A 26,483-nucleotide genomic window follows, 5' to 3' on the forward strand; every position below is an offset into this window, starting at 1 on the left:
ATACTAGCTAGACTATGCAGACGCTAAGACAACTGATGCATGGACACCATGCAACAATCACCAGATAGGAATGTTCCCTCCCAGTCGGGGAACACTTCAGCAGTAAAGGACATTCAGCTTCTGATCTTCAGATAAGTGTCCTCCAAGGCAGCCTTTAAGATGCATAACAATGCAGAATCACTGAGCAGAAACTGATAGCCAAGTTACAAACCTGTGAAGACAAGCCTCAATTGTGATTTTGGGTTCATGTCGTGCTACAAGTGACCCCACCGCACTGTTCTGTACCTGTAAAATCATCCTTACTGTCCTGTTTTGACACCAACACACTTATAAATTGTTATGAGCTCTCTACCTTAATTAGATTGTACAGTTTTGGATTACTTATTACTTTGGTTAGACACTCAGCATGTGACTCTTTCACCTATGGGCTGCACGGTGGCTCAGTGGTTAGCACAGCTGCCTCTCAGCGTCAGGGACCTGGGTTTGATTCCTACCTTGGGTGACTGTGTGGAGTTTGCGTGGATTTCATCTGGGTGCTCCGGTTTCCTCCTACAGTTCACAATGTGCAGGTCAGGTGAATTGGCCATGCTAAATTGCCCATAGTCTTAGATGCATTAGTCAGAGGGAAATGGGTCTGGGTGGGGTTACTCTTCGGAGGGTTGGTGTGGGCTTGTTGGGCCGAATGGCCGTTTCCACACTATAGATAACCTAATCTAAATCGATCATGTTATTCCAGTCAAATAAAAACTGAGATGCTGTAAATCAGGAGCGGGGACCCTTCCTCTGATTTTACTTCACAGATGCGGCTGGATCTCCTGGACTTTTCCTCCTGTTTCTGTTTTTGTTCCATCTTATTCCACTCATTTGGTTTGTCTTCAGCACCATCTTACTTTTTTTTTGTAATTATCTCTCTGCCTCACTTAGTCAGATTATAAGTCATCCCTTTGCTTGTTATTCAGCTATTTACCCTTTACTCACACCATCTAATACCCTTTGTCACCAGCAGAGTTATTCTTCAACACTCAGACCATTTGTATGATCTTCTGGTCTCTCTGCTCTTGATCGTTTTGCCCATAAATTGTGCTATGTGTGTTTCCCTCTCACTTCACCTCACGAAGGGGCTAGACTCTGAAAACTTGTGATTTCAAATAGACCTGTTTGATTATAACCTGGTTTTGTGTGATTTCTGACTTTATGCCAATAGGTGGAATCCAAGACCTCCATGAGAGTTCAGAGTGGGAGCCAGTACAGAATTGCAGTGTATTAAGTCCATAGTGCTGGTAACTGCAGAGAGGGACCAAGGGCAGGGAACTGGAGGGCGAGGGAAGGGAAAAAAAAAGGCTGGGAGCAATGGCAGTAATGGGAAATAAATCATGTGCAAAATAGGAACCATTCTGGTGTGGGGCAATCCCAAATAATTGTAATGAGAGGTGGATAAAGGTCTTTGGAGCAGGGAGGCCATAGAACAAGATGTCTGTAACATTCAACTTAAACTCACTGCATTAAGTAGATATACTAGCACTATTTTTGTAATATCATTAAAATAAAAAGTTTTGAAGTGACGTGCAGAAGCAGCATGGGTGACGTGAGAAAAAAATTCTTCACACAGCAAGTAGTTAGATAAAATTGGACATGATTTTCACTGCTCAGTTACTGTGGCATTTCTCGAAGTTATGAGAATAATGCATTCAAGTTCACTGATAATACAAAGCTAGATGCAATTTATGCTAAAAGGAAGACATGCTGAAGCTGTGAAAAAATATCAATGAGTTAAGTTAATGATAAGATGGCAGATGGAGTATAACATGGGGAAGTGTGAAATTATTTACTTAGTAGTAAGAGTAGAAATGCAGCACGTTTTTAAAGAATCATCTTCGAAGTCTTTGAAACGTTGATGTTCAGAGATTCAGTTGTACTCATATAAGGAACACAAAGTTAGCATTCAGGTAGAGCAATTAAGAAAGAAAATGGCATGTTGGTCATTATTAGAGGAAATTGATCACAGGAAACTGAAGCTTTGCTGTAATTAAACAGGGTTTTGGTGGAATCACAATTTTGTATATCTTTGAAAGGATATTCTTGTCATGGAGGTAGTAGAGAATTTGAATAAATTGGGCCTTTACTCTCTGGAGTTCAGAAGAATAAGAAATAATCTCATTAAAATAGATATGATTCTGAATGGACTTGATAGGATGGTCAGTGGAAGATTTTCCTCTTTGCTGGAGAGATTAGAATGGGGCTAGTAGGGTAAAGGTTTAAGATAAAGGGATTTATCATTTTAGACTGAGGTAAGGAAAAATTTCTTCACTCAAAGGGTTGTTAATTAAAGGTTATTGTCTATCAGAGTGTGTTGTGGAGGTTCTATTATTAAGTATATCCTTGAAATCCTGGATTTTTTTTTCTTAACTCCATTCTTAATTGCGTGTCTACCTACATCTCAATGGTGCAGTGATTCATGGAAGCAACTCACCAGCACTTCCTCCAGGGCAGTTAGAAATTGGTGATAAATGCGGTTTTCATGCTGTGTGACTGTCACTCTACGCTAGCTAGCCAGTGAATCCCACATTGAATGAGTAAATAAAGTAACAAATTCAAGTCTGGAATATAGTGATTTTTGATCTGTCAGGTAATCAAGGAATACAGAAAGTGTGTGTTAAAGAGGAAGATGATTATTTTAATTAGATTAGATGAGACTAGATTCCCTAAAGTACGGAAATAGGCCCTTTGGCCCAACAAGTTCACTCTGACCCTCCAAAAAAATAACTAATTTCTCTCCATTTATCCCTGACTAATGCACCTAACATTTTGGGCAATATAGTATGGCCAATTCATCTGACCTGTCGATGTTTTGGATTGTGGGAGGAAACCGGAGCACCCGGAGGAAACCCATGCAGACAAGGGGAGAACGTGCAAATTCCACATAGACAGTCGCCCGGGGTGGGAATTGAACCCAGGGGCCTGGCTGTGTGAGGGAGCAGTGCTAACCACTGAGCCATCAAGCTGACCATTATCTATGGTCTTGAGACTTGTGGCCATTTGATTTACTTCTGCTTTCATTTCTTATTCAAAAAATCAGTAAGGTAGAGAGAGTCAAAATATTTTGTATGATGGCGAGTCCAAGAAAAGAGGTGAGAATCTTACAGTTACAGAGAGGCTGTTCACTGGTAATGATGAGATGCACTTCCTCCCACAAAAGGTAGGGAACCTGGAACTCTCTCCCCCAACAGTACTGACGCTAGGATAATCTTAAGACTGCAAAACTAGTATTTATATATTTTTGTGAAGATATTGTGTTTTATGTAGCCAAACTGAGTGGATGAAGTTTACTCGTTCGTCTACAACGAGAAATTTGAAGCAGTGAGACCATCGAATCAAGCCTGAAATCACCAAAGGAGATGCACTTCTTTCTAGAAACATTTCGTGTGCTGGCCAATGTATTCTCCACACTGTACTTGTGAATTTGAGAGTGAGAACATTGGAAGTCTGTGAGAGAACGATTTGGTACACAAATTATTATTTTACCTAGATTAGTTTAAGCATAATAACCCTAACTGCTTTTTTTTAAAATCAAAACTCAAGAGAAACTGCCTCATGCTTCTTTTATGATCACAACATACAAAGAATTTAAGTACTCACTGAAATGGCAAGCATATCCTTTTCAAACAAAAAAAAATCATGTGGTGGTCAAACAAGGAAGGGAGCAATTTAATCTTTCTTCACCAGATTGTAATATCTTCTTTAAAATAAAAGCTGGAAATATTATATAAAATTTGCATGCCGATCTGAACTACTTGATTCCCCAAAAATAAAAAAAAACAAGTCACAAATGGCCCCTTTCTGGCTTAAAACACAAGTGATAAATATACAGATTACCTTCATAGACTGCTCCATTCTGTTCTTGTTCAACTGCTTTCAGGAACAGTTCTTTGGCCTGCAACGTACGTAGGTATACAGGTCAGTTATTACACTTGTGGGCAAGGTTTGGAAACAATACAATGATACTTGGCCAGAAATAGTTGAAGGTTCGGATTTGGCTGCAAGGTTTGTCTGGAATATTAAGTTAAGATTCAATTCAAATTTTGCTTGCTTTTCACAACCAGTTCATTCCTGATTTTTCAAGATATACTAGATTGGGTTGGGATAGCTGGTTGGCATGCACGGGTTGGACCGAAGGGTCTGTTTCCATGCTGTACATCTCTATGACTCTATATTGATAATGACTACTGTTGAAATAATTAATTATTAATGCTGATATTCACTCTAAGCATAAGAAGAGAGTTGGAAATATATTTATCATAATTGAGAAATGACTATTTTAAATGTTGCTGATTGCTTGTGATATCAAATGCAAAACAGTCACAATGTTTTCATCCTTTGTACTGAAATCAGCAGTGGCAACACCTCAAAATCATTGTCTGCTTCCAATTCTGACTGATCCTTAAGCTTCTGATGCTGAAACGTTGAGTTTATCTCCCCTCTGGAGTTCTGATCCATTATCATGACAAAATCAAACTTACTCACAAACTTTTGGGCAAGATGTGTTCTATTTCAACTACAAGCCAAGGCAAGCCTGGTTGATAATGCAGCTTTGAAGTATGTAATTTACTGTGTGAACACCCTGGATGCTGCGCCCTATACTGTGCCAAGGAAGCTTCAAAGAGATAGAGATTTCATAAGGCAGAAGCACCTCTCAGCGTGAAAACATTTCCTGTTATATTCCAGAGTGGGGACATGAGTTTCAAGACATATTTGTGTTTCACCCTCGCAGGAAAATACAGAACATGGTTAAAAATGAACTGCAATCTCTGGTCTGTATGTTAGTGTACTAGTGTGCTGTGAAGGTCACAACTTGAGGACAGATATTAAATGCCACTGCAATGCAGGTTAAAAAAGGAAAAGATGCTCCTCTGCTCTGAGTACTGTAAGCCAGCCACTGTTGAAATGAAACAGAGCATAAGAATCACAGTTATCCTGCAAAGCAAAGATGCTGCACCCTATACTGTGCCAAGGAAACTTCAAAGAGATAGAGATTGCATAAGACAGAAGCAAGTCTTGGTGGGAAAACATTTCCTGTTATATTCCAGAGTGGGGACAGGCATTTAAAGACATATTTGTGTTTCACCCTCCCAGGAAAGATGACCATAAGAAACAGGAGCAAAACTAGACTATTTGGCCTAGTGAGTCATGCTCCTCCAATCACTGAGATTATGAATGATTCCATAAGCCTCAATTCCACTTTCCAGCCTTTTTTCTATGACTTCATTTCCTTCATTGATTATAAATCTGTCCATTTGAGACTTGAATTCAGCCAATGAGTCAGCATTTATAGACTACTGCGCTAAAGAATTCCAAGTTCAAGGCCCTCAGAGGAGAAATCCTCTCTATCTCTGTCTTAAATGGACGACCTCTTACTCTGAGATTTTGCCCTCAGGTTTTAAACTTTCCATGAGGAGGTAAAAAAATATCTCAGCATCTATTCTGTCAAGCTTGCTAAAAGTCTTGTGCACTTCAATAAGGGCACCTGTCATTATTTTAAGCTCTAATGGGTACAGGCCCAAATTACCCAATCTGTCCTCATGAGAAAATCCCTCCACACCCAGAATCAACCTGTTGAGTTTTCTTGGGAGAGTACCTCCAGTGCAGTATAGCTTTCTTTAGATAAAGACCAAAACTTTTCACAGTATTCCATGTGTAGTCTGAATCAAGCTTGGGGTTGATTCAGGGGTTTTCTTTATGTTATATTCCATACTTTTCTACTGAAATAAAGGCCATCACTCTATTTACTTTCCCCTATCACCTGCTAAAATTGTATGCTAGTGCTGCTGCTTTCTCCAATTAAGCTGCTATATTCTGCCTGCCAAAATGCACCACTTCATATTTTCCCACATTAGATTGTCAAGTGTTTGACTGCCTATATCCCTCGTAGAATTTTTGTGTCACAACTTGCCTTTTCACCTATTTTTGTGTCATCCGCATATTTAACTATAGTACATTCACCTTCCTCATCTAAGACATTAATATATATTGTAAATAATTGGGGTTTCAGCACTGATCCCTATGGCACTCCATTAGTTCCAGGTTGCCGTCTTGAAAATACCCCTCTTACCTCAACTCTCTATATTTTATTAGCTAGCTAATCCTCCAAGCATACTATTATACTACCTAAACATGATGGGCTCTTATTTCATTAAGTCATCCTTACATGTGGTATCTTATTGAATGTCTTTTGGAAATCCAAATATATTACATCTACCGGGTCCCCTTTATCTATCCTGCATGTTACTCAAATCCTGAAATCCACAGCTCAACTACAATGCCAACAACACTGATATCACCCAACATAATAGTCGCAACTAATCCTCATCTACACTTTACAGAACTCAAATGTTGATTTATACATCATTTTAAAAAAAAACTTTTGTACTTGTCTCTCATTTCTAATCTAAGTTTTGTTATGTTTTTGTCTTGTGTTTACTAACTAATGTACTCATTCTTGTTTTAACTTAAGAAAGCCTGGTTAAATTGACTCCTTTGAAATATAAATCAATTTGATCTTAGGAAAAAAGCATTCACAAGGTAAGGAATCCTTTTAAATTAACCTTGTTGCAGCCAAACCATGGAGTGGGTGAATAAAAAAGGGGAGTCAGTTCATCCTTCCTCACCTAGGATTTGATAGTTTGGGGTATCCTGCCTGGAACCATAATAAATTCAGATATATCACCTGGGGATTGTTTGTAACAGTATCTCCGGGCTTACTGCTTCTTTCAGGTTCCTCTTCTGGTCACTTGGCCCCGTTTCCACTGAAATCTCACAGACAGCTAACTCCTAAGCAGTTGATTACCTACCTAGCCACCATGCTGATATATTGTAAATTGTTTTGCAGACATTATTAGTGATCCCCTTTGTTCAGACACTGGTTCATTCAAAATGGCCCTCATCACAACTTCCTCAAGATGCTCACTTTCGTTTACCTATCCATTTCAACTAAGCAATTTTAATCTTCATTTCCTCTCAACTTCAGTCAAGTCACAACCACTCAGCCCCGCCCATTTCTTCCAGACATAAAGACACACAAGTTGTGTATAATGCAATTTTAAGTTACACTGAACAATGTGTTGTATCAAGGATGACAAAAAACTGTCCATTGTGCGTGAAGTCTGAAGAGATGGAAGAGGCGCTAAATGAAAATTTTTCGTCGGTATTCATCCAGGAAAAAGACATTGTTGTCGAGGAGAATACTCAGATACAGACTATTCAACTAGATGGGATTGAGGTTCATAAGGAGGAAGTGTTAGCAATCTGGACAGCGTGAAAGTAGATAAGTCCCCTGGGCCAGATGGGATTTATCCTAGGATTCTCTGAGAAATTGGGAGGAGCTTGCCGAGCCTCTGGCTTTGATCTTTATGTTGTCATTGTCTACAGGAATAGTGCCAGAAGACTGGAGGATAGCAAACGTTGTTCCCTTGTTCAAAAGGATATTAGAGACAACCCTGATAATTACAGACCAGTAAGCCTTACTTTAGTTGTGGGTAAAGTTATGGAAAAAGAATCAGAGATAGGATTTATAACCATCTAGAGAAGAATAAGTTGATTAGCGATAGTCAACACAATTTTGTGAAGGGTCAGTCGTGCCTCACAAACCTTATTGAGTTTTTAAGAAGGTGACCAAACAGGTGGATGAGGGTAAAGCGGTTGATGTGGTGTCTAGGGATTTTAGTGAAGTGTTTGATAAGCTTCCCCATTGTAGGCTATTGCAGAAAATACGGAGGCATAGGATTGAGGGTGATTTTGCAGTTAGGATCAGAAATTGGCTAGCTAAAAGAAGACAGAGGGTGGTGGTTGATGGAAAATCTTCCTCTTGGAGTTCAGTTACTAGTTGTGTACCACAAGGATCTGTTTTGGGGCAACTGCTGTTTGTCATTTTTATAAATGACCTGAATGAGGGTGTAGAAGGATGGGTTAGTAAACTTGCAGATAACACTAATGTTGGTGGAGTTGTGGACAGTGCAGAAGGATGTAGCAGGTTACAGAGGGACATAGATAAGCTGCAGAGCTGGGCTGAGAGGTGGTAAATGGAGTTTAATGTGGAATAGTATTAGGTTATTCACTTTGGAAGGAGTAACAGGAATAGAGAATACTAGGTCAAGAGTGTGGTGCTGGAAAAGCACAGCAGGTCAGGCAGCATCCGAGGAGAAGGACAATCAACATTTCAGGCAAAAGCCCTTCCTCAGGAATACTTTTGCCTATACAGAGTACTGGATTAATGGAAAGATTCTTGGTAGTGTGGATGAGCAGAGAGATCTCGGTGTCCATGTGCACAGATCTCTGAAAGTTGTCCACCAAGGTTGATAGCGTTGTTAAGAAGGTGTACAGCTGGTTAGCTTTTATTGGTAGAAGGACTTAGTTTCAGAGCCACGAGGTCATGTTGCAGCTGTTCAAAACTCTGCCGCTGCCGCATATAGTGCTGGTTGCCGCATAATAGGAAAGACTTGGAAACACTGGAAAGGGTGCAGAGGAGATTTACAAGGATATAGCCTGGTATGGAGGGAAGGTCTTATGAGGAAAGGCTGGGGGACTTGAGGCTGTTTTTGTTAGAGAGAAGAAGGTTAAGAGGTGACTTAATAGAGACATATAAGATGACCAGAGGATTAGATAGGGTGGACAATGAGAGCCTTTTTCCTCAGATGGTAATGGCTAGCACAAGGGGACATAGCTTTAAACTGAGGGGTGACAGAAATTGGACAGATGTCAGAGGTATAGTAAGGACATGGAATGTCTGGCCTGCAACAGCAGTAGACTTGCCAACTTTCTGAACATGTAAATGGACATTAATGGAATAGCGTAGGTTAGATGGGCTTCAGATTGTTGCGCTGACCTGTGAAACCATCGCGGGCCGAAGGACCTGTACTGCACTGTAACGTTCTATTTGCTCTTAGTGGTTATAATTTCCAGACCCAAAGCAATTAGGCATGAAATATTTCATAAGGATTATCATAATACCTTTTCTTCACAAGCAAGCTCCTGTTTCCCCTTTATACCTGAAGACTTGAAAGGAAATTTCTTGCCAGAGACGTTACCAGGCTCCATGCCAGATCCATTGGAGCTTCCATTTGGATTCAGCTCAGACATCCATTGGGCTCGAAACACATCAAGTTCCTCCTTGAAAAGAAGATTGACACCTCCATATAAATATTAAGTATGATTCACCTATGCCATAATTAAACTTGTGCTCTCAAATTTAAGAAAAAAAAATTAATATTTATTAGTTACTTGTTTTTCTTGTGGTAAAATGTACTTCATAAATTCATGTAGCTCAGAACAATGCAATTAGCGCCACCCATATGTTTCTTCGTCATAGGAGTGCAAAATTTTTCCTTTTGCTGTATATGTCCAACTTCATTTTCATGTTGCACATTGAAAAGACGGTATCAAAATAGGGTTCAATGAACTGTAACAGCAGTAAGTGCAGAATGCACACACTGAACCCTTGTGTTATGGGTAGACTATTCACAAATAAAAAGACATGTAATGTAATCACAGGTGGCATACTATTGCAAAAGCAACATGAAATAATTCAAGAAACAACAGCCATTATTTTCTGTGTGGGTGCACAATTGGTAATACTACAATCCAGCCAATGTGAAAGAAAAGAAGAAGAAACAATAAGAGGCAACACCAACCATCAGCGTCTCATTGGCTCTACTACCTGAAAAAAATGTTACAATTGGGAGTTTTCACAATGCAGTTGAGTAAAATAGGTAATATATCCTCCTGTGCCATAAATTATACGACTAACTGTGAGAGATAACTGTGTTAAGGAATTCTGAGAAATAGTAGTGTTATAGAAATAGGTCTTTACTTTATTAATTTCAAACTTCCTATAGCACCCTGCCAGCACTGACAGAATAGAGCTGTCATGATGAACATCTTCTATCTGGTCTACCTCACACCATCCACTCATCTGATCTGGGACTGGTAATTGTTTTCATCTGATTCTGGTCATATCTCTGTTCTGATTACATATTACATTTTGAAGTGTTGCTCTGTAATAAATGACGTTAATCCTTGACTCTTTTGGATAATCTGTGATTCTTGATTAAAACATATATAATTTAAGGTGAAATAATAGGTGTCATGTCACCTTGAAAACTGAAAAACTCTTTCATATGCTTAAAGATGTCTATCAAGATTGACCTGTCTCCACTTTTTAAAAGAAATGACCTTAAGCCATTGTTATCCTTGTGCAAATATAGTACCTTAGTTCGATTAGCATTCTAGTAAACAACTTTTTGAATTTTCTCTAGACTCTCTACATCCTCCTTAAATGGAAACTAGAAGATTCCTAGTACCTCAAATGTTGTCTTAGAATGATTTTTCACAAGTTTAATATAACTTCAGGTTTTTTTTTCTAATTCTAGCTCTCTGCAATAAAGCCCAGTGCTTTACTGAAAATGGTCCTCAAAACCTACATTGTTAGTTTTATTGATCTGTACATCACCAAGGCACTTCTTTTCCAAAGACTATGTGACCTCCTCATTCTTCCTGCCACAATGTACTACCTCTCACTTATCAGTTACAGCTTTCTATAAGCTTCTTAATGGTTTGTAGTAAAATTAACAATTCCTCCTCTCAATTTGAATAATTTTCTAGACAAATTTGCATGGTGAATTATAGTGAACATCTGTTTTCATCTTGTTATCCTTTGATGTGTATTAGTTCACAAAATGACATTTGATTAACTTTTGGATTACTCACTGATGAAGCCTAGACCTCCAATTTTGACAAGTTTGTGTAGAAGTATTTTCCTGAAATTTGAATCATGTCCTTTCAATTTGTTCTTCCCAACGTAAGAACCAATATGCTAAATAACACTCAATATTAATTCCTATTCCAGACATCAGCAGCAGTAATGGTTTATATCTGTCATCACAGAAACCTTTTACTTCTTTATTAAATATTGATTTACTTGATTGTCCAAAAACTAGGTCTTTATACAGCAACCTCTTGCTTGATATGATATGCGATTGGATTAAAATTCAATGAAATACAAGTGATTCAATAAGCAAACACAGATGAGAGCTAAATTTAGTTAAGATGTCAATCATCTGTGTTGATTCAGAACAATTAAATATTTCCAATTTGACTACAGTTACATTATTTTTATCTATTTGTTTGCAATTTCACTTGAGTTTGTAGATCAAGAATTCAAGTACCAATCTGTAAACTGACTCACATGAAACGTTTCATCATTAGTGTTGCCGGATTTCAGATGGGACCTGAAACCATTATGTTTGGATGTAGGCTTGCTCGCTGAACTGGAAGGTTTGTCAGCGAGCAAACCTATATCCAGAACCTCAACCTGAGCTACAAACCTTCTCAAAACTTGCTACCATGATGTCTATCTGAGCAAGCAAATGGGAAAAGAATCAAGTAGCACTTTTTTTTTGAAGCTCAGGAAGTTCGCTTGACTGCTACTACTAAAAATGGAGTAATTAGGCATCCAACGGATTGCCATTTATGGGACTTAGATACATGTTTCTTACCATAATAGTTGCATGTCAAAGTAAACCTTTAGCTGCAAATCTTTAGTTGGTAGAACCTGAGATTGTGACAGGTGCAAGTAAAACTCACCTTTTTGTTTTAAAGTTTATGAAACCTCCCTCTAATGAGAATAGACATTTGATTAGAAGTTTTTTTCTGAGATGCTTCCAATATGTTAAAGCAAATTATCTGGACATTGTACATTGCTGTTTGCCAGATTCTGTTACAGTACAATAACGATATTCCATCGTTAATTGCATGTAAAGCACTTTGGGATACTCTCAAGTAGTGGAAGATACTGTACTAATATATTTTTTTCCTTTTCTTCCTATTTCACAAGCATTTTTACATATAATGTCACTGCATAAACTGTTAACAATCATGATCCAACAACACAACTCGGCTTCTATTAAAGATTGTTAAATAGAATTTCTTGGTAAATGAAGATGTACTCTGTGGTTCTGGTAGTGTGCTTCAATATGGGAAATTAATTTCAATGATTTTAAAATGAACAAAGGTTACTACCTGAAGGTTTGCTTCATCAGACCCTTCGTTTTCTTCAGCAATGACACCAGTATAGTTATCTTTTTCACTGTCTACCTGCTAACAGAAGAATGAATCGCTCTTATTAGTTACTTGGAGCAAGTACTGAAGGTCTCAGCTGTAGGTAAGCTGAATAGAGGGTCCAAATGGGCGATTAATTAGAAAATAAACTAAATGATTTGGTAAAGAGAAAATACAGTCAAAATCACAGCTCAGGACCAAATAGAAATCCCAGGGATGCAGGCAGTTTGGTTCAGACTCAGCAATGAAATGAGATGGAGTCAGAGAATAGTTTTAATGCTTGTTTGAAAAGCTTGCAAACACTGACTGTCCAAATAAATGTGATAATATGAAGGACAACAAACTAGATTTTTAACAAAAATTTGGTAAGGAAGAGAATGAATTAAAATGCAGCTGAGGGGGAAAGGTATGGAGCAAAAAGGAAGGGGATTTGAGAGTTGCTTGAACACATATGTCCCATGAAATATAACAGGCTGAAATACTACATGAATTTTGAGCATTGTAGCCTGTAATCTGCAAGAAATTTTAATTTGGTGTGGATTAAGAGAGGAAACATGGACAGAGGAATCTCTATTAGATCATGTATGTGTTCTATGTATGTTAGTGCTAAACTAAACAACAATGCTTTATACTTCCTAGCTGATACTCATTTAATAACTGAATCAGCAAAATAATGTTTCTGGTGTTGCAGTCTTATCAGAAACTGCTTTAAAAAAAAATCAGAAATCAGTTGTTTACTAAACAAAAGTAAGTCACAATATTTCCATGGTTTAAAACAGAGGAATTTGAACAATGAGTGTCCATGCAGACTGTGTTTCCCAAACTAGACCCACTTGCCTGCTTTTGGCTCATTTCTCTCTAAACCTTTCCTATTCACATACCTGTCCAAATGTCTTTTAAATGCTGTAACTGTATCTGCATCTACCAACTGCACCACACTGTGGGAAAAGGTTGCCCCTCAAGCCCTTTTAAAACCTTTCTGCTCTTGCCTTAAAAGTATGCATCCTAGTTTTGAACTCCCCCACCCGTGGGAAAAGACCTTTGCTATTCACCTTATCTAAGCCCCTCATGATTTTATAAACCTTGATATGGTCACCCCTCAACCTCCAATGCTCCAGTGAAAAAAGTACCAGCCAATCAGCCTCTCCTTATAACTCAAACCCTCCAGTCCCTGTAACATCCTTATAAATCTTTTTCTGCACCCTCTTCAACTTAATAATATCTTTCCTATAGAACTCCAAAAGTGGCCTTACCAACATCCTGTTCAACTACAACATGACATCCCAACTCAATGCTGTGACCAACATAGAAGAGTGTGCCAAATGCCCTCTTCACCGCCCTGTCTACTTGTGTTGCAACTTTCAAGGAACTATGTACCTTAACCCCAAGTCTCTTGTGGCAATGTTATGGCTTTAAGAGGTATATTTTGTCCAGATTTAATTTGAGATAGCAAGTGATTGAACAAGGGGTGGAGAGCAGTCTGTGGTAAAAAGCTTCAGAGGCCAGCTGGTCACAGCGTTCCAGTCCAAATAACAACCCCCCACCATCACCCTCTGTTTCCTATTATCAAGCCAATTTTGCGTCCAACTGGCAAACTCTCCCTGAATCCTATCCAACTGATCTAACTTTACTAATGAGTCTACCATGTGAAACCTTGTCAAAGCCTTACTAAAGTCAACAGACAACATCTACCGCTCTACCTTCATTTATCTTCCTGGTCACATCCTCAAAAAACTCAGTTAAGTTTGAGACACAATTTTCCACACACAAAGCCATGCTGACTATCTCTAATCAGTTCTTAATGATGTACATCCTAGCTCTCAGAATTCCCTCCAACAACTTAGCCATCACAAGTGTCAGACTTACAGGTCTACAGTTCCCAGGCTTCTGCTCGAGTCTTAGAGTCATAGATCGACAGCATGGAAACAGGCCTATCGCCTCAACTTGCCCACGTTGTCCAATTTTCACAATTTAAACTAGTCCTTTTTGTATGCATTTAGTCTATATTCCTCCATAACTATGCCATCCATTTACGTGTCTACATGTTTCTTAAAATGATGAAATGGCATTCACTTCCACCACTACCTCTAGCTGCCCATTCTAGGCAATCACCACAATATGTGAAAAAAACTTGCTCCTCTGGACTCTTTTGCATCTCTCCCCCCTCACTTTAAACCTATATCCTCTAGTTTTAGATTCCTCTCTCTTGGGGAAAAGTTGTCAGCTATCGATCTAATCTATGCCTTTCACGATTTTATATACCTCTATAAGGAGACCTTCTTAAATAAAGACACAATATTAACCACCCTCCAGCGCTCTGCACTTCACCTCCTGCTGTAGAGGAGACAAATTTCTCGGGTATGGGCCTGGCAATTTCTTCACTATATGCTTTTTAAGGCCTCCAGCATCTCTACCTCTGTAATGTGGTTGGTTTGTAAGACATCACTATTTACTTTGCTGAGATCCCTAGCTTCCATGTCTTTCTCCACAGTAAATACACCCAAAGAAATTTGTTCGTTTTTCACCCGTCTCTTTCGGTCCGCAGATAACCTCGTTATTCTTTAAGGGGCCCTCCTTTCGCTCTAGTTGTTTGTTTCCTCTTAATGTAGTTCTAGAATCACTTTAGCTTTTTGCCCCCCTGATTTCCCTCTTAAGCGTATTTTTACATCCCTTATATCTCTCAAGAGATTAATTTGATCACAGTTGTCTGTACCTGACGTATGTTCCCATTCTTGATCAGATCTCAATGTCTCTATTCATCCAATGTTCCCTACTCCTACTAGAGTTACCTTTCACTATGACAGAAACATTCTGCCTCTGACCTCTTGTTATCTCATTTTTGAAAGCCTCCAACATGTCAGTTATTCCTTTACCTGCAAATAGTCTACCCCAATCAACTTTTAAAAGTTTGTGTCTCATACAGTCGAAATTGCTCTGCTCCAATCTAGAACTTTAACTTTTATTCAAGGCCTATCTTTTTCCATAACTATTTTAAAACTAACAGAACAATAATCACCGGTCCCAAAGTGCTCCCTCACGAACACTTCAGCCACTTGTCCTAGGTTTTAGGCAATAATCACCTTCAACAAGACAGAATTCAATCTATGCCCCTAACGTTCAATGGCATTACTAATGAATCCACTAACAACATCTTGGGTTTACCACTGACTCGTAGATAAAGTCAGCTAACCATATAAATATGGTTACTACAAGAATAATTCTGAAGAGAAGGATTCTGTGGTGAAGAACTCACATCCTATCTTGCCCATGCCTGCTTACTATCTACAAGGCATAAGTTAGGAATGTGATGGATCACGATGCACTTATCTGAATAAGTACACCATGAACAACACAAGAAGCTCAACACCACCCAGGAAAAGCAACCCATTTAATTGGCATCCCATCCAAGACCTTTGAAATTAATTTCCTCTACCATCAACACACAGCAGCAGCAAGTACCATCTACAAGGTGTATAGTAACAACTCATCCACGCCTTTGCCATCATCTTCCAAACCCACGACCTGCACTACCAGATCAGGGACAGCAGATACACGGGAACACTACCATATTCCATGCACATGTTCGCCTCCAAGCCATTCAAACATAGAACTATATTGCCTTTCCTTCACTAAGAACTGGGTCAAAATTCTGTAACTCCCTCCCCCACTGCAGTTGTATCTACATCACATGGACTGCAACACTTCAAGGTTTCAGCTCTATCTCAGGGACAATTAGGAATGGATAACAAATACTTGCCTGGCCAGCTCTAATCCTGTATTTTAAATTATAAAAAAGCTATCTTCCCCTTGAAGAACTTTGGCCCCTTTTGCAGGATGTAGCTCTATCTCAGTTGACAGCTGTGCACAACTGACCTCAGTTCCAGGCACAGAGTCTTCACCGCAAATAGTATACCAGAGAATTGCACAGTTCCACCAATGTTATCTTCAAGTAACAGGTACCAGAGATCATTCTCAGCATCTAGATCTGAACTCCGACTTGTTCAAATTACCTGTCTGTTCAAATTACTACTTGACAATTCAAATGATACTATCAAGTTTGAATGTCTCTGCACTGCTAATATAGTATCAACCACTTTCAGTCTGCCTAGAAGTTCTGATTTCCAAACTGCAGGTTTAGTTTTCTTCCTGCATTCCAATTTCAGTTTCCTTTTTCAGTTAGGATCCATTTCAACATACACATATTTGACACCAATAGATTGCACAATTGTATTTTGACACTTTTACACTGGTAGAGAACTAGCTTGTAAAATCTCCACTTTATACAGAACAAACAAACAATGTTGGTTGCAAAATGAAACTGAAAACTCTTGCAAGCTTTAATTCATTGCATAACTCATCATGATTACATCATTTGGAATGAAGTTAAATAAGTTCCTTGAGGTATAACTTAGTGAAGTAGACAGCAATGGCATTTCAGAAATTTAAAACATTAATTCCTAAGTTTACCAAGTTGATCAGAATAAATATAGTCAAAAGACCAGCCTTTTAAGTCCAGATTAAGTCTTTACAAATAATGAAGTTTTATATTGTATAATATACACACAATTCAAACAGGGACAACTTAACTTGAAACACTGTATGTAAGCTTATAGTCATACAGTCATAGATATGTACCCTGTATAAACTAAATTTAAACTATAAACTGCTGCAGATGTGCATCACATTGTGCAAAATTACAAGCTTGACTCTAAATCCAAAGTTGTATTCTGTGTAATCCAAGATGGAGGATAAGGAAAAATAACATGTGGCTGTAAGAGCTGCTTTTTATTTAATAGGTATTTTAAGAATTGAAGCTGATTTCCTCAAGTTCTAGGAAGAGTAATTACTGTTTTATAAATTGCTTTGGAACTTTGGAAAAAATGTCAAACAAATTGCATTTTAAAAAGGAGGAAGAGTGACAAATGTAGTAACTATATGGGAAGTGAATCAAGCAGAGCAATAAACCTGCAAAGCTGTTTGACCCAACAGTGAAGCTACACAGCTAACTGCCTCTGTTTGATTACATCTTTGGACACTGGGGTTCATCTAAGAAAAAATAAGCAAACAGCGAAATTCACAGCTGACCTTGGAGAAACCTGTGTGGGAGAGCTCACAGCACTGGAGCAGCTAAATGGCTAGTTTTTAAGTGTTCCTATTTTTCTAAATCTACAATAGCAGGTAGAGTGGGTTATTTTTCACTTACATGTTTCTACTGAGATCTATCTCTGATTAAACTTTAAAAACATAGAAATAGAGATACTAAGTTAGCATGGAGCAATGTTTTTAGAGCAGGGCTACTTTCTGGGTCTGTAAATTGTTAAGGTGCAAATATGGCCTTTAGTGGCGTGATGTGCACTTCCTGTCAGATGTGGGAGATTAGGGAGAGTTTCCATATTACTGACGATTAGTTCAGGAATCTCCTGTGGCTATCCCAATCTCCAACAAATGTGTTGTTTTGGGAAATGTAGTGGGTGATGGACTCTCAGGACAATGTAGCACTGACAGTCAGGTTTCTAGTAACAAACCTGGCTCTAATGTGACGAGGGGTATGCAAGCAATCGATTGTGAACGGTGACTCTCTAATCAGAAGCACAGACACGCGCTTCTGTGGCTGAGAGAGAGATATCAGAGCGGTGCCAGGAGACAGAGAGAGCAGAATATTTTCAAAGGGGAGAGGGACCAGCAGGAGGTTATTGTACACATTGGAACTAATGACATAGGACGAGAAAAGGATGAAATTCTGAGGAAAGAATATAGGAAGTTAGGCACAAATTTAAAGAGGAAGTCCTCAAGGCTGATAATATTTGGATTACTCCGTGTCACGAGCTAGTGAGGATAGCAATAGGAGGACTGAGCAGATGAATACGTGGCAGAGCAGGTGGTGCAGGGCAGAAGGATTCATATTTTTGGATTCTTGGAATCTCTTCTGAGGTAGAACTAATCTGTTTAAAAAGGACAGCTTACACATGAATTAGAAGGGGGCTAATATACTCCCTGTAGCACTGGGTTTGTGCTATAGGGAGAAGCTGAATTAGCCAGGGCTATTTTGCTTACAGCATTGGAGGTTGAGGGGTGACCTTATAAAGGTTTACAAAATCTTGAGGGACATGGATATTGTATTTTCCCTGGGGTGAGGGTGTCCAAACTTAGACGGAATAAGTTTAAGGTGAGGGGACAAAGATTTAAAAGGGACATAAGGGGTAACGTTTTAATGCAAAGGGTGGTGCATGTATGGAACGAGTTGACAGAGGAAATAGTGGAGGGTGGTACAATAACAACATTTAAATGGCATCTGGATGGGTATATGAATAGGAAGGGTTTAGTGGGATATGAACCAAATGCTAGCAAAAGGGACTAGATTAATTTTGGATATCTGGTCGGCATGGACGAGTTGGACCAAAGGGTCTGTTTCCAAGTTGCACAATTCTATAACTCGATGAACCTCATTTAATTGATGTTTAGAAGAAAAACCCAAGATCATAAAGTATAATTTTCTGTCTGACTTCAAACAAAAGTTAAGCCAAGATATCTTTCTGTAACCAATGATCAAGGTTAATAATTGATTTTGCTCCTTTCTGAAATGCAGACAAAATTTAAAACAACCTTCCAGTTGCAAACCTCTTTCTTTGAAAAGCAAATAATGATTGATGTTATTACACAATCATTCAACAGTAAAGCCAAATACTTAATAACAGCAAAATATAAGATATACAACAAATTATGCAAAATTACATAGTAGCAATACTAATGAAGGCCCATGCTGGTGCCTTATAATCAGAAAAATAGAAAATTATAAGTGGAAACAAAGAGATGGCAGATTAATTAAATACATATTTTAGTTCTGTTTTCACAAAGCAGGACACAAATAATGTCTCAAAAATGCTGGGGAACACGGGGTCCAGTGAGGGGAGGAACTGAAGAAAATCAGTATTAGTATGGATATGGGTGAATTGGAAATGGATGGGATTAAATTATCGATAAATCCCCAGGGCCCGATAATCTATATTCCACATTACTCAAGGAGCGACCCTAGAGATCTTTCAAGACTTTATAGACTTTTGAACAGTTCCTAGAAGAGAAGAGAGGAAGTTACAGACTGGTTAGCTGAAATATTGCTAGAGTTCATTATAAAAGATTTAATATAGCTCTTGAGAAACAGTGACAGGATCAGACAGAGTCAATATGAATTTTTGAAAGGGAAATCATGCTCGACAATTCTTCTAGAGTTTGAGGACGTAACTAGTAGAATTGATAAAGGAGAACCAATGAATGTGGTTTACTTAGAGTTTTAGAAAGTTTCCATTGTCCAACATAAGACATGAGCATGTAAAGATAAAGCACATTTTATTGAGGGTAATGAGCTAACATGGGTAGGGAACTGGTTGGCAAACAATAAACAAAAGAAAGAATAGGAATGAACAGGTCATTTGTGAGTGGCAAACAGTGATTATTAAGATTACCACAGGTATCAGTACTTGGACATCAACTTTTCACAATATATTTAATGATTCAGATGAGAGAACGAAATGCAGTATCTCTAAACTTGCATTTTTCGGAGTTGGGTGGGAGGGTGAATTGCAAGGAGGATGCAGAGGTGCATCAGTGTGATTGGGACAAGTTGAGTGGATTGGCAAATTCATGGCAGATGAAGTATAATGTGGACATATAAAAGAAGCTATCCATTTTGGTAGCAATATCAGGTAGACAGATTACTGTCTTAATGAAGATAGATTGAGAAGGGGGGGGGGTTGGGGGGATGCAACAGAACTAGAGTGTTCTTGTATATGAATTGATGAATCTAAGCATGGAGGTGCAGCAGGTGATAAAGGCGGCAAATGGAATGTTGGTCTTCATAGCAAAAGGATTTGCGTACAAGAGCGGGGATGCCTTGCTGCAATCGTGTAGTGCCTTGGTAAGACCACAACTGGTATTGTGCGCAATTTTGGTCTCTTTATCTGAGTAAGGATATTCTGGCTATGTGGAGGGAATGCATAGAAATGTTTACCAGACTGATTCCTGGGATGGCAGGACTGATGCATGAAGACAGACTGGATTGGTACTACATTCTCTGGAGTTCAGAAGAAAGAATTTTATAAGCTTCTGTACACTTCAAACAGGACTAGATAGCACAAACACAGGAAGGATGGTCTCGATGATTGAGGAGTCCAGAACCAGGGGTCATAGACAAAAGACATGGGATAGGTTATTTAAGATGGAGAAGAAACTTCTTCACCCAGACATTAGTGACCCTGTGGAATTTTCTGCAGTTGAGGCCAGAGAACTGAACGTTGGTTAGGCCACTGTTGGAATATTGCGTGCAATTCTGGTCTCCTTCCTATCGGAAAGATGTTGCGAAACTTGAAAGGGTTCAGAAAAGATTTACAAGGGTATGGAGGATTTGAGCTATAAGGAGAGGCTGAACAGGCTGAGGCTGTTTTCATTGGAGCGGAGGCTGAGAGGTTGATAGAGGTTTTGTAAACCTTCTAGAGGTTTACAAAATTATGAGGGGCATGGATAGGATAAATTGACAAAGTCTTTTCCCTGGGGTCAGGGGGTGCAGAACTAGAGGGCATAGGTTTAGGGTGAGAGGGCAAAGATATGAAAGAGACCTACGGGGCAACTTTTTCACACAGAGGGTGGTAATTGTATGGAATGAGCTGCCAGAGGAAGTGGTGAAGGCTGGTACAATTGCAACATTTGGAAGGGTATATGAATAGGAAGGGTTTGGAGAGATATTGACCGGGTGCTGGCAGGTGGGACTAGATTATGTTGGGATATCTGATGGGCATGGACAGGTTGGACCGAAGGGTCTGTTTCCATGCTGTACTTCTCTATGACTTTATTTACAAGAAAGACTTTGATAGGGCTAAAGGGATCAAAGGATATGGGGAGAAAGTCGGAGTGGGACCATTCGGCGTGGCCGGTTTGGCGCGACCTATTTTAGCACAGAGCTGTTTGTAGTTATTCAGTAATAGTTATTAAACTACTTTTATTAAAATTATTAAATTATTAAAATATATTAAAATGAAATATATTTTGGCACAGACCCATTTGGCACAGAACTTTTTGTAGTTATTCAGTAGCAGTTATTAAACTACTATTATTAAAATTATTAAAATATATTAAAATAAAACATGAATATACAAATTATTAAAATCAAACCTGTTAAAATGCCAGCAACAATTTTGTATTTGCCTTACTTCTTTCATTTTTATTTTCTTTTTAACATTCTTACTGAAGAGGATAAACATTATTTTTCTTTTTATTGCTTTCATTAATGCTTGTAAGTAAGCCTGAAAAGGAATAAATAAGAGGTGCGCCGAATCGTTCGCGTCGAATCACTCGTGCCAAAGTGGCTCCGCCGAATGGTCCTACATACGGAGAAAGTTGTATAACGGTCCTGAGTTGGATGGTCAGCCATGATCATACTGAATGACGGAGCAGGATCAAAGAGTAAAATAGCCCACTCCTGTTCCTACTTCATATGTTTCATTCAAAACAGCATGTTAGACTGTTTACTGCAATCAACACAGAAAAAATATTCAAATTTTTAAATTTTTTCATTCTACACACTTTGTGGAGATGGTGATGTAGTGGTAATGTCAGTAAGCCAGAGGTGCGGGCTAATGGAGACATGGGTTCAAATTCCATCAGAGCAGCCAGTAGAATTTAAATGCAGTTAATAAAACCTGGAACTGAAAACTAGCCCCAGTAAGGGTGGCCTTGAAACTATCATAAAACTCATCAAGTTCACTAACGTACATTAGTGAGTTCTATTCTTATCTTGTCATGCTCTCTACAAAAGTTCAGCAATTAGGAATGGGCAACAAGTGCTAGACTTGCAAGTGATGCTCACATTCTGTGAAAGAGTAACAGAACTTATGGTCGTCCTTCCCTGTTTCATTTCTTTAGTTAGGCTTTCATGACAACATTTTTCATTTTCAATTCCTGTCAATTGACTCATCATAATGCAATTACCAGTTTCAGCCATTAATTGATCATTTTAATTGCCCAGCACCCCAATCTGCTCACAATGGTATAACAGCGGTTTTTACAAATGTGGTTTTGCTTTGAAATTTTTATTGCCCAAAATAAGGGCATAAATAACTTCCCAATAAACAATTCAGTTACATAGTTAAATCTGCGCATCATAAACGAGAATTGCTAAACAAAAGAAAATCAAACTCCATCTGAATTGCCTTTCCTGCATCTTGGTACTCACACAATACAACAATAATGGAAATGTTAACTACTCATACAAGGAAATCCCCTGTGAAGAGCTTTGGAAACTACCTGTTCCAAGTCATGTGTCCCACCTGAGCAAGGTATTGACATAATGTTGATTCAAATCAAGTTAACTATTTCCATCACCTCTAAGACTGCTGGCTCCATATATTATTAGGTTATTATAGAATATTAGATCAAATTTTTATCAGAAATTGGCTGTCAATTTTAGCAAGATTTATGGAGAGTTTTCGCTCCACAAGCCCTTGATAATTACCTCATACTTTTACTAGTGGCATGTTTTGGGACCACTGCGGTTTGTCATTTTTATAAATGACTTAGACGCAGGCATAGGTGGATGGGTTAGTAAGTTTGCAGATGACATTAAAGTCGGTAGAGTGGTGGGCAGTGTGGAAGAATGTTGCAGGTTGCAGAGGGACTTGGATAAACTGCAGAATTGGGCTGAGAGGTGGCAAATGGAGTTCAATGTAGATAAATGTGAGGTGATTCACTTTGGAAAGAATAACAGGAAGGCAGAATACTGGGGTCAATGATTCTTGGTAGTGTGGAGAGGTTGAAAAGTGGGCATTCATGCTCTCAATGTTGGGAATCTTCCTGCTGTCAATAACCTGTGACTTTCCCAACTTTCTTGCCTTGCCTAGATCATTCAGTGGTTGAAAAGGTTCTGCCCCTTGTTTCCACTGATTAGTTTTGATATCATCATTGAACTTCTGAAAGCTTATTTTAAAAGCCTGGCTTTTATAAGTATTCTCGTAAGTATTCCCAAATCAAATAAGAATTACATTTGGGAATATGTACATATTGTACACACCATATAATGGTTATAGCACAGAACAAAATTACTCATTCACAAATTCTTCTTACTTCTGTTTGAAAAACAGGGATAAAAATCATAAAATACTCATCAAGTCCTTTGTGGCCCCATTTTCATTTATGCATTATCTATCTATCGGATGACTACACTTAAATGCAAAAATTGACCAACATTTTAACTGCTCAAACAAAATTGGGAGACCAGGTTTAAGGGAATCAACTGTCAAACTTAGAGGAAGTTCCCAAAATTATATTCAGCTGCAGTCCACTGCTGAGAAAACATTTTCAGTGAAATGGCAATAAGTAAATATTTTCCAGAGTTCATCGTCCCCAGAGTCCCTCTCGCCTTTTTCTAAAAAAAAAGTAATCCCCCATGACATTGTTCACAAACAACAACAAAAAAACTACCTCTCCTTCTCACACCCCTTTCAGTTCTTCCACTTTACCGAACAGTTCTCACGTATAGTCGCTGAATTCCATCTCAGAGTCATACAGCATGGAAACAGATCCTTCAATCCAACTAATCCACAATGACTAAGTTCTCAAACTAAGTTAGTCCCACCTGGCTGCACTTGGCCCATATCCCTTCAAACATTTCTTATTCATGTACTTATCTAAAAGTCTTTTAAACATGGTAATAACTGTAAGAAATCTAGAAGTATATCTGGAAATAAGCCTGAATCTCACGAGCAGCTGCAAGATCCACGCCACACTCCGTCCACCATTTCCTTCATGATGTCTTAAAGTGATCAGGTACAATCAACGAGGAGAGAAATCATCTTTAACAAATTAGTTTGAGTTCTTTGAAGAAGTAACAAGTGATTTGGATAAAGGGAAGTTTGTGGATGTACTGGACTTGAATTTTCAGAAGGAATTTCATCAAGGGACTCATTAAAGGTTACTACACATAGTTTAACATATTAGGTTGGATCAAGGGTTGGTGAGCTAACAGAAAGCAGGCAATCAAATTTAAATGGGTAACTTTTAGGTTGGCACAATGTAGCTAGTGGAGTATTTCAGGGATCAGTGCTAGGGATCCAACAATTTACAATCCATTTCAATTTCCACATGCAACAAGATCTGATCAATATCCAAGCTTAGGCCAACATTTGGCAATAACTGTTTCCTGGTCACAATGACTGAGATGAGCTTCATATTCCAGATTAGTTCTTCAATTTAAATTCCATGACTTGAGCCACGGTGGGATCTGAACCATATGCAGGGAACTTTTGCCAAAGTCTCTGGATTCCTAGTCCAGTGACATTAGCACAGCGTCACCATCTCCTCATTTGCTGCACACACAAAAGCACATCTGAAGTAAAAGGTTCCTTCAGCTCCTATCCCTCAGTGAGAAGACCAGCCACTACAATGACTCCAGCACATGGATAGAATCCAGTCGTTGAGTTCTTCACCAAGGTATAGTCATCGTTTCCAAACTGATCTCTGCAATATTGCAAACTTTATATATCCCCTATTCTTTAGGGTACATTGTATTTACCCTGACATTGAGTGTACAGAGAGTCATTCTTTGTATGCCTCATTTTAATTAACCTTTTCCTCTTAACTCCCATTAAGTCCTGAAATCAGAGTCTGTTCCAACTTTACGACAACCATTGAAAAATAGTCTCTCTCTGGTTGGAGAGTGATGTCACCAGTATGTAAAATTGGAAGGAGTTCAGAAGGGGATAGGATTTTCTCAAAAAATGGGTTCATGAACTGGGGCAGAGAAAACTCAAGATTCCAGGAAAACTCATATTTCAGCCTCATGCTGATTGTTTTGACGACATCTTGTTTATCTGTAGCTATGCTTGCTATTCAGGTAATGGCAGTATCTACAGTGGGAAAGGAACTTGGGAGCCTAGGGTAAATGGTTCATTCTCACCCTTCTTAACTATGGCCATGCTGACAGGGAATAAATCAATCCAAATTACACATCTTCCTACTGTTCACTTTTAGCAGAAAGCTCAGAAAATATAATTAACGTTTGAACAACTTGCATGACAGAAACATTACAAAGAGCTGATTATTCACGTTGTATCTCTTGAATTATAATGCTACATGGCTAATACCTACAAATATACACCTGTGTTTTATAGACCTGTAAAAATATTGGAAGGGGAAGATCGCAATGAGAGATGTATGCTCAACAGGAGCCTACAGAAAGGCTGGTAGAAATTAATGATGTAAACAACTTATTTATAAATTTCTAGCAATCTAAACCACACAGAAATCAAAAGAATGTTGGAGCTGTGATCAGAGTTGAGAGTTGCCAGTGTGGTCTGCACATGATAAAGCCATATCTATGTTTGTTCCTCAAATCATTGAAAGGTAACTAATATTACAATTTTAATAATTTACTCAAATTTTCAAAGTTCTGCACTATACATTTTGAAAAGCAACTTCCAATGTTACTTTTTAGAATAAGCAAACTTTAATAGAAAAGTAACATCCATTTTAAAAAGTGTACTTAGCTGTTGTGAAGTTCTTTAAACTAAATTTGACAATTGGTAAATCATCAAATAATACCCCAAAATGAACAAACTCAAGTCAAATTAAGTACTTGCCCTAAATAGTTCTTGAGGTTAAATTCTAAGTCCCAATCCTCTCTTTCACTTCATTTGTCTTGTGGTAGGAGATTAATCTCTCACTGCAAACCTGAATTCTTTCAAGGTTCACATTAGCATAACTGCCATAGGAAAGGCAGAAGAGATGAGCTAATCATGCCATTTTCGTCATCTATTACTTAATTTGTTACTGGCTTAAATCAGCACTTTAGTAAAACACCAAACAAAGTTAAAGAATCACTGGCTTTCATCAACTAAAATTATGCTAATTAAATCCAAAACATACTGTCAGATGTACTATCTTTCAGATCTACACAAAAAAAACACTTCTCCCAATCTTTTCAGGTAGATGCGAATGATATCATGGGACTGTTTGAAGAGAAAACTTCTCTGTGCTCTCATATATACCTCAACCAAAATCACTAAGGTAGATTATCTGGATACATTTTTTGGGTCCTGTTGTGAGCAAATTGGTTTTTGCATTTCCTTCAAACAATGATGCCACTTCAAAACCTCTAATTGTCTGTGAAATAATTCCATAAAATGCTATATAAATGCAGGTTCCTTCTTTCTTAAATTCCACACTGCACTGACCTTTCATGTTTCAGTGATCCCTCACTACTAGAATATAAAAGCATTATAATACTTATTGCAACTTATTCAAAGAGTAGTTCACAGATATTGCAGCACATTATTACAATCAGTTTGCTCAAAATAAAGCTTCTCCTTTAAATGGTTGAATATCTTAATAGCATT

The 26,483-nt window shown here is 38.3% G+C and overlaps 1 protein-coding gene across 7 annotated transcripts in view; it reads right to left on the reverse strand.

Moving 5' to 3' along the window:
• Window positions 1-26,483, reverse strand: part of fbxo9 (F-box protein 9) — a 94,140-nt gene that overhangs the window by 62,043 nt on the left and 5,614 nt on the right. For 2 of the 7 annotated variants that reach the window (XM_072560368.1, XM_072560360.1), the window contains exons 2-4: window positions 12,067-12,144; window positions 9,001-9,159; window positions 3,874-3,931 (exon numbers count right to left, since the gene is read on the reverse strand). In XM_072560368.1, coding sequence (XP_072416469.1) covers window positions 3,874-3,931; window positions 9,001-9,159; window positions 12,067-12,144 — 295 coding nt within the window. The remainder of the gene's footprint in view (window positions 1-3,873; window positions 3,932-9,000; window positions 9,160-12,066; window positions 12,145-26,483) is intronic. The other 5 variants (XM_072560415.1, XM_072560377.1, XM_072560395.1 and 2 more) reach the window with 5 other exon arrangements.

The sequence above is a fragment of the Chiloscyllium punctatum genome, chromosome 3 (assembly GCF_047496795.1).
Source record: "Chiloscyllium punctatum isolate Juve2018m chromosome 3, sChiPun1.3, whole genome shotgun sequence".
Taxonomy (NCBI): Eukaryota; Metazoa; Chordata; class Chondrichthyes; order Orectolobiformes; family Hemiscylliidae; genus Chiloscyllium; species Chiloscyllium punctatum.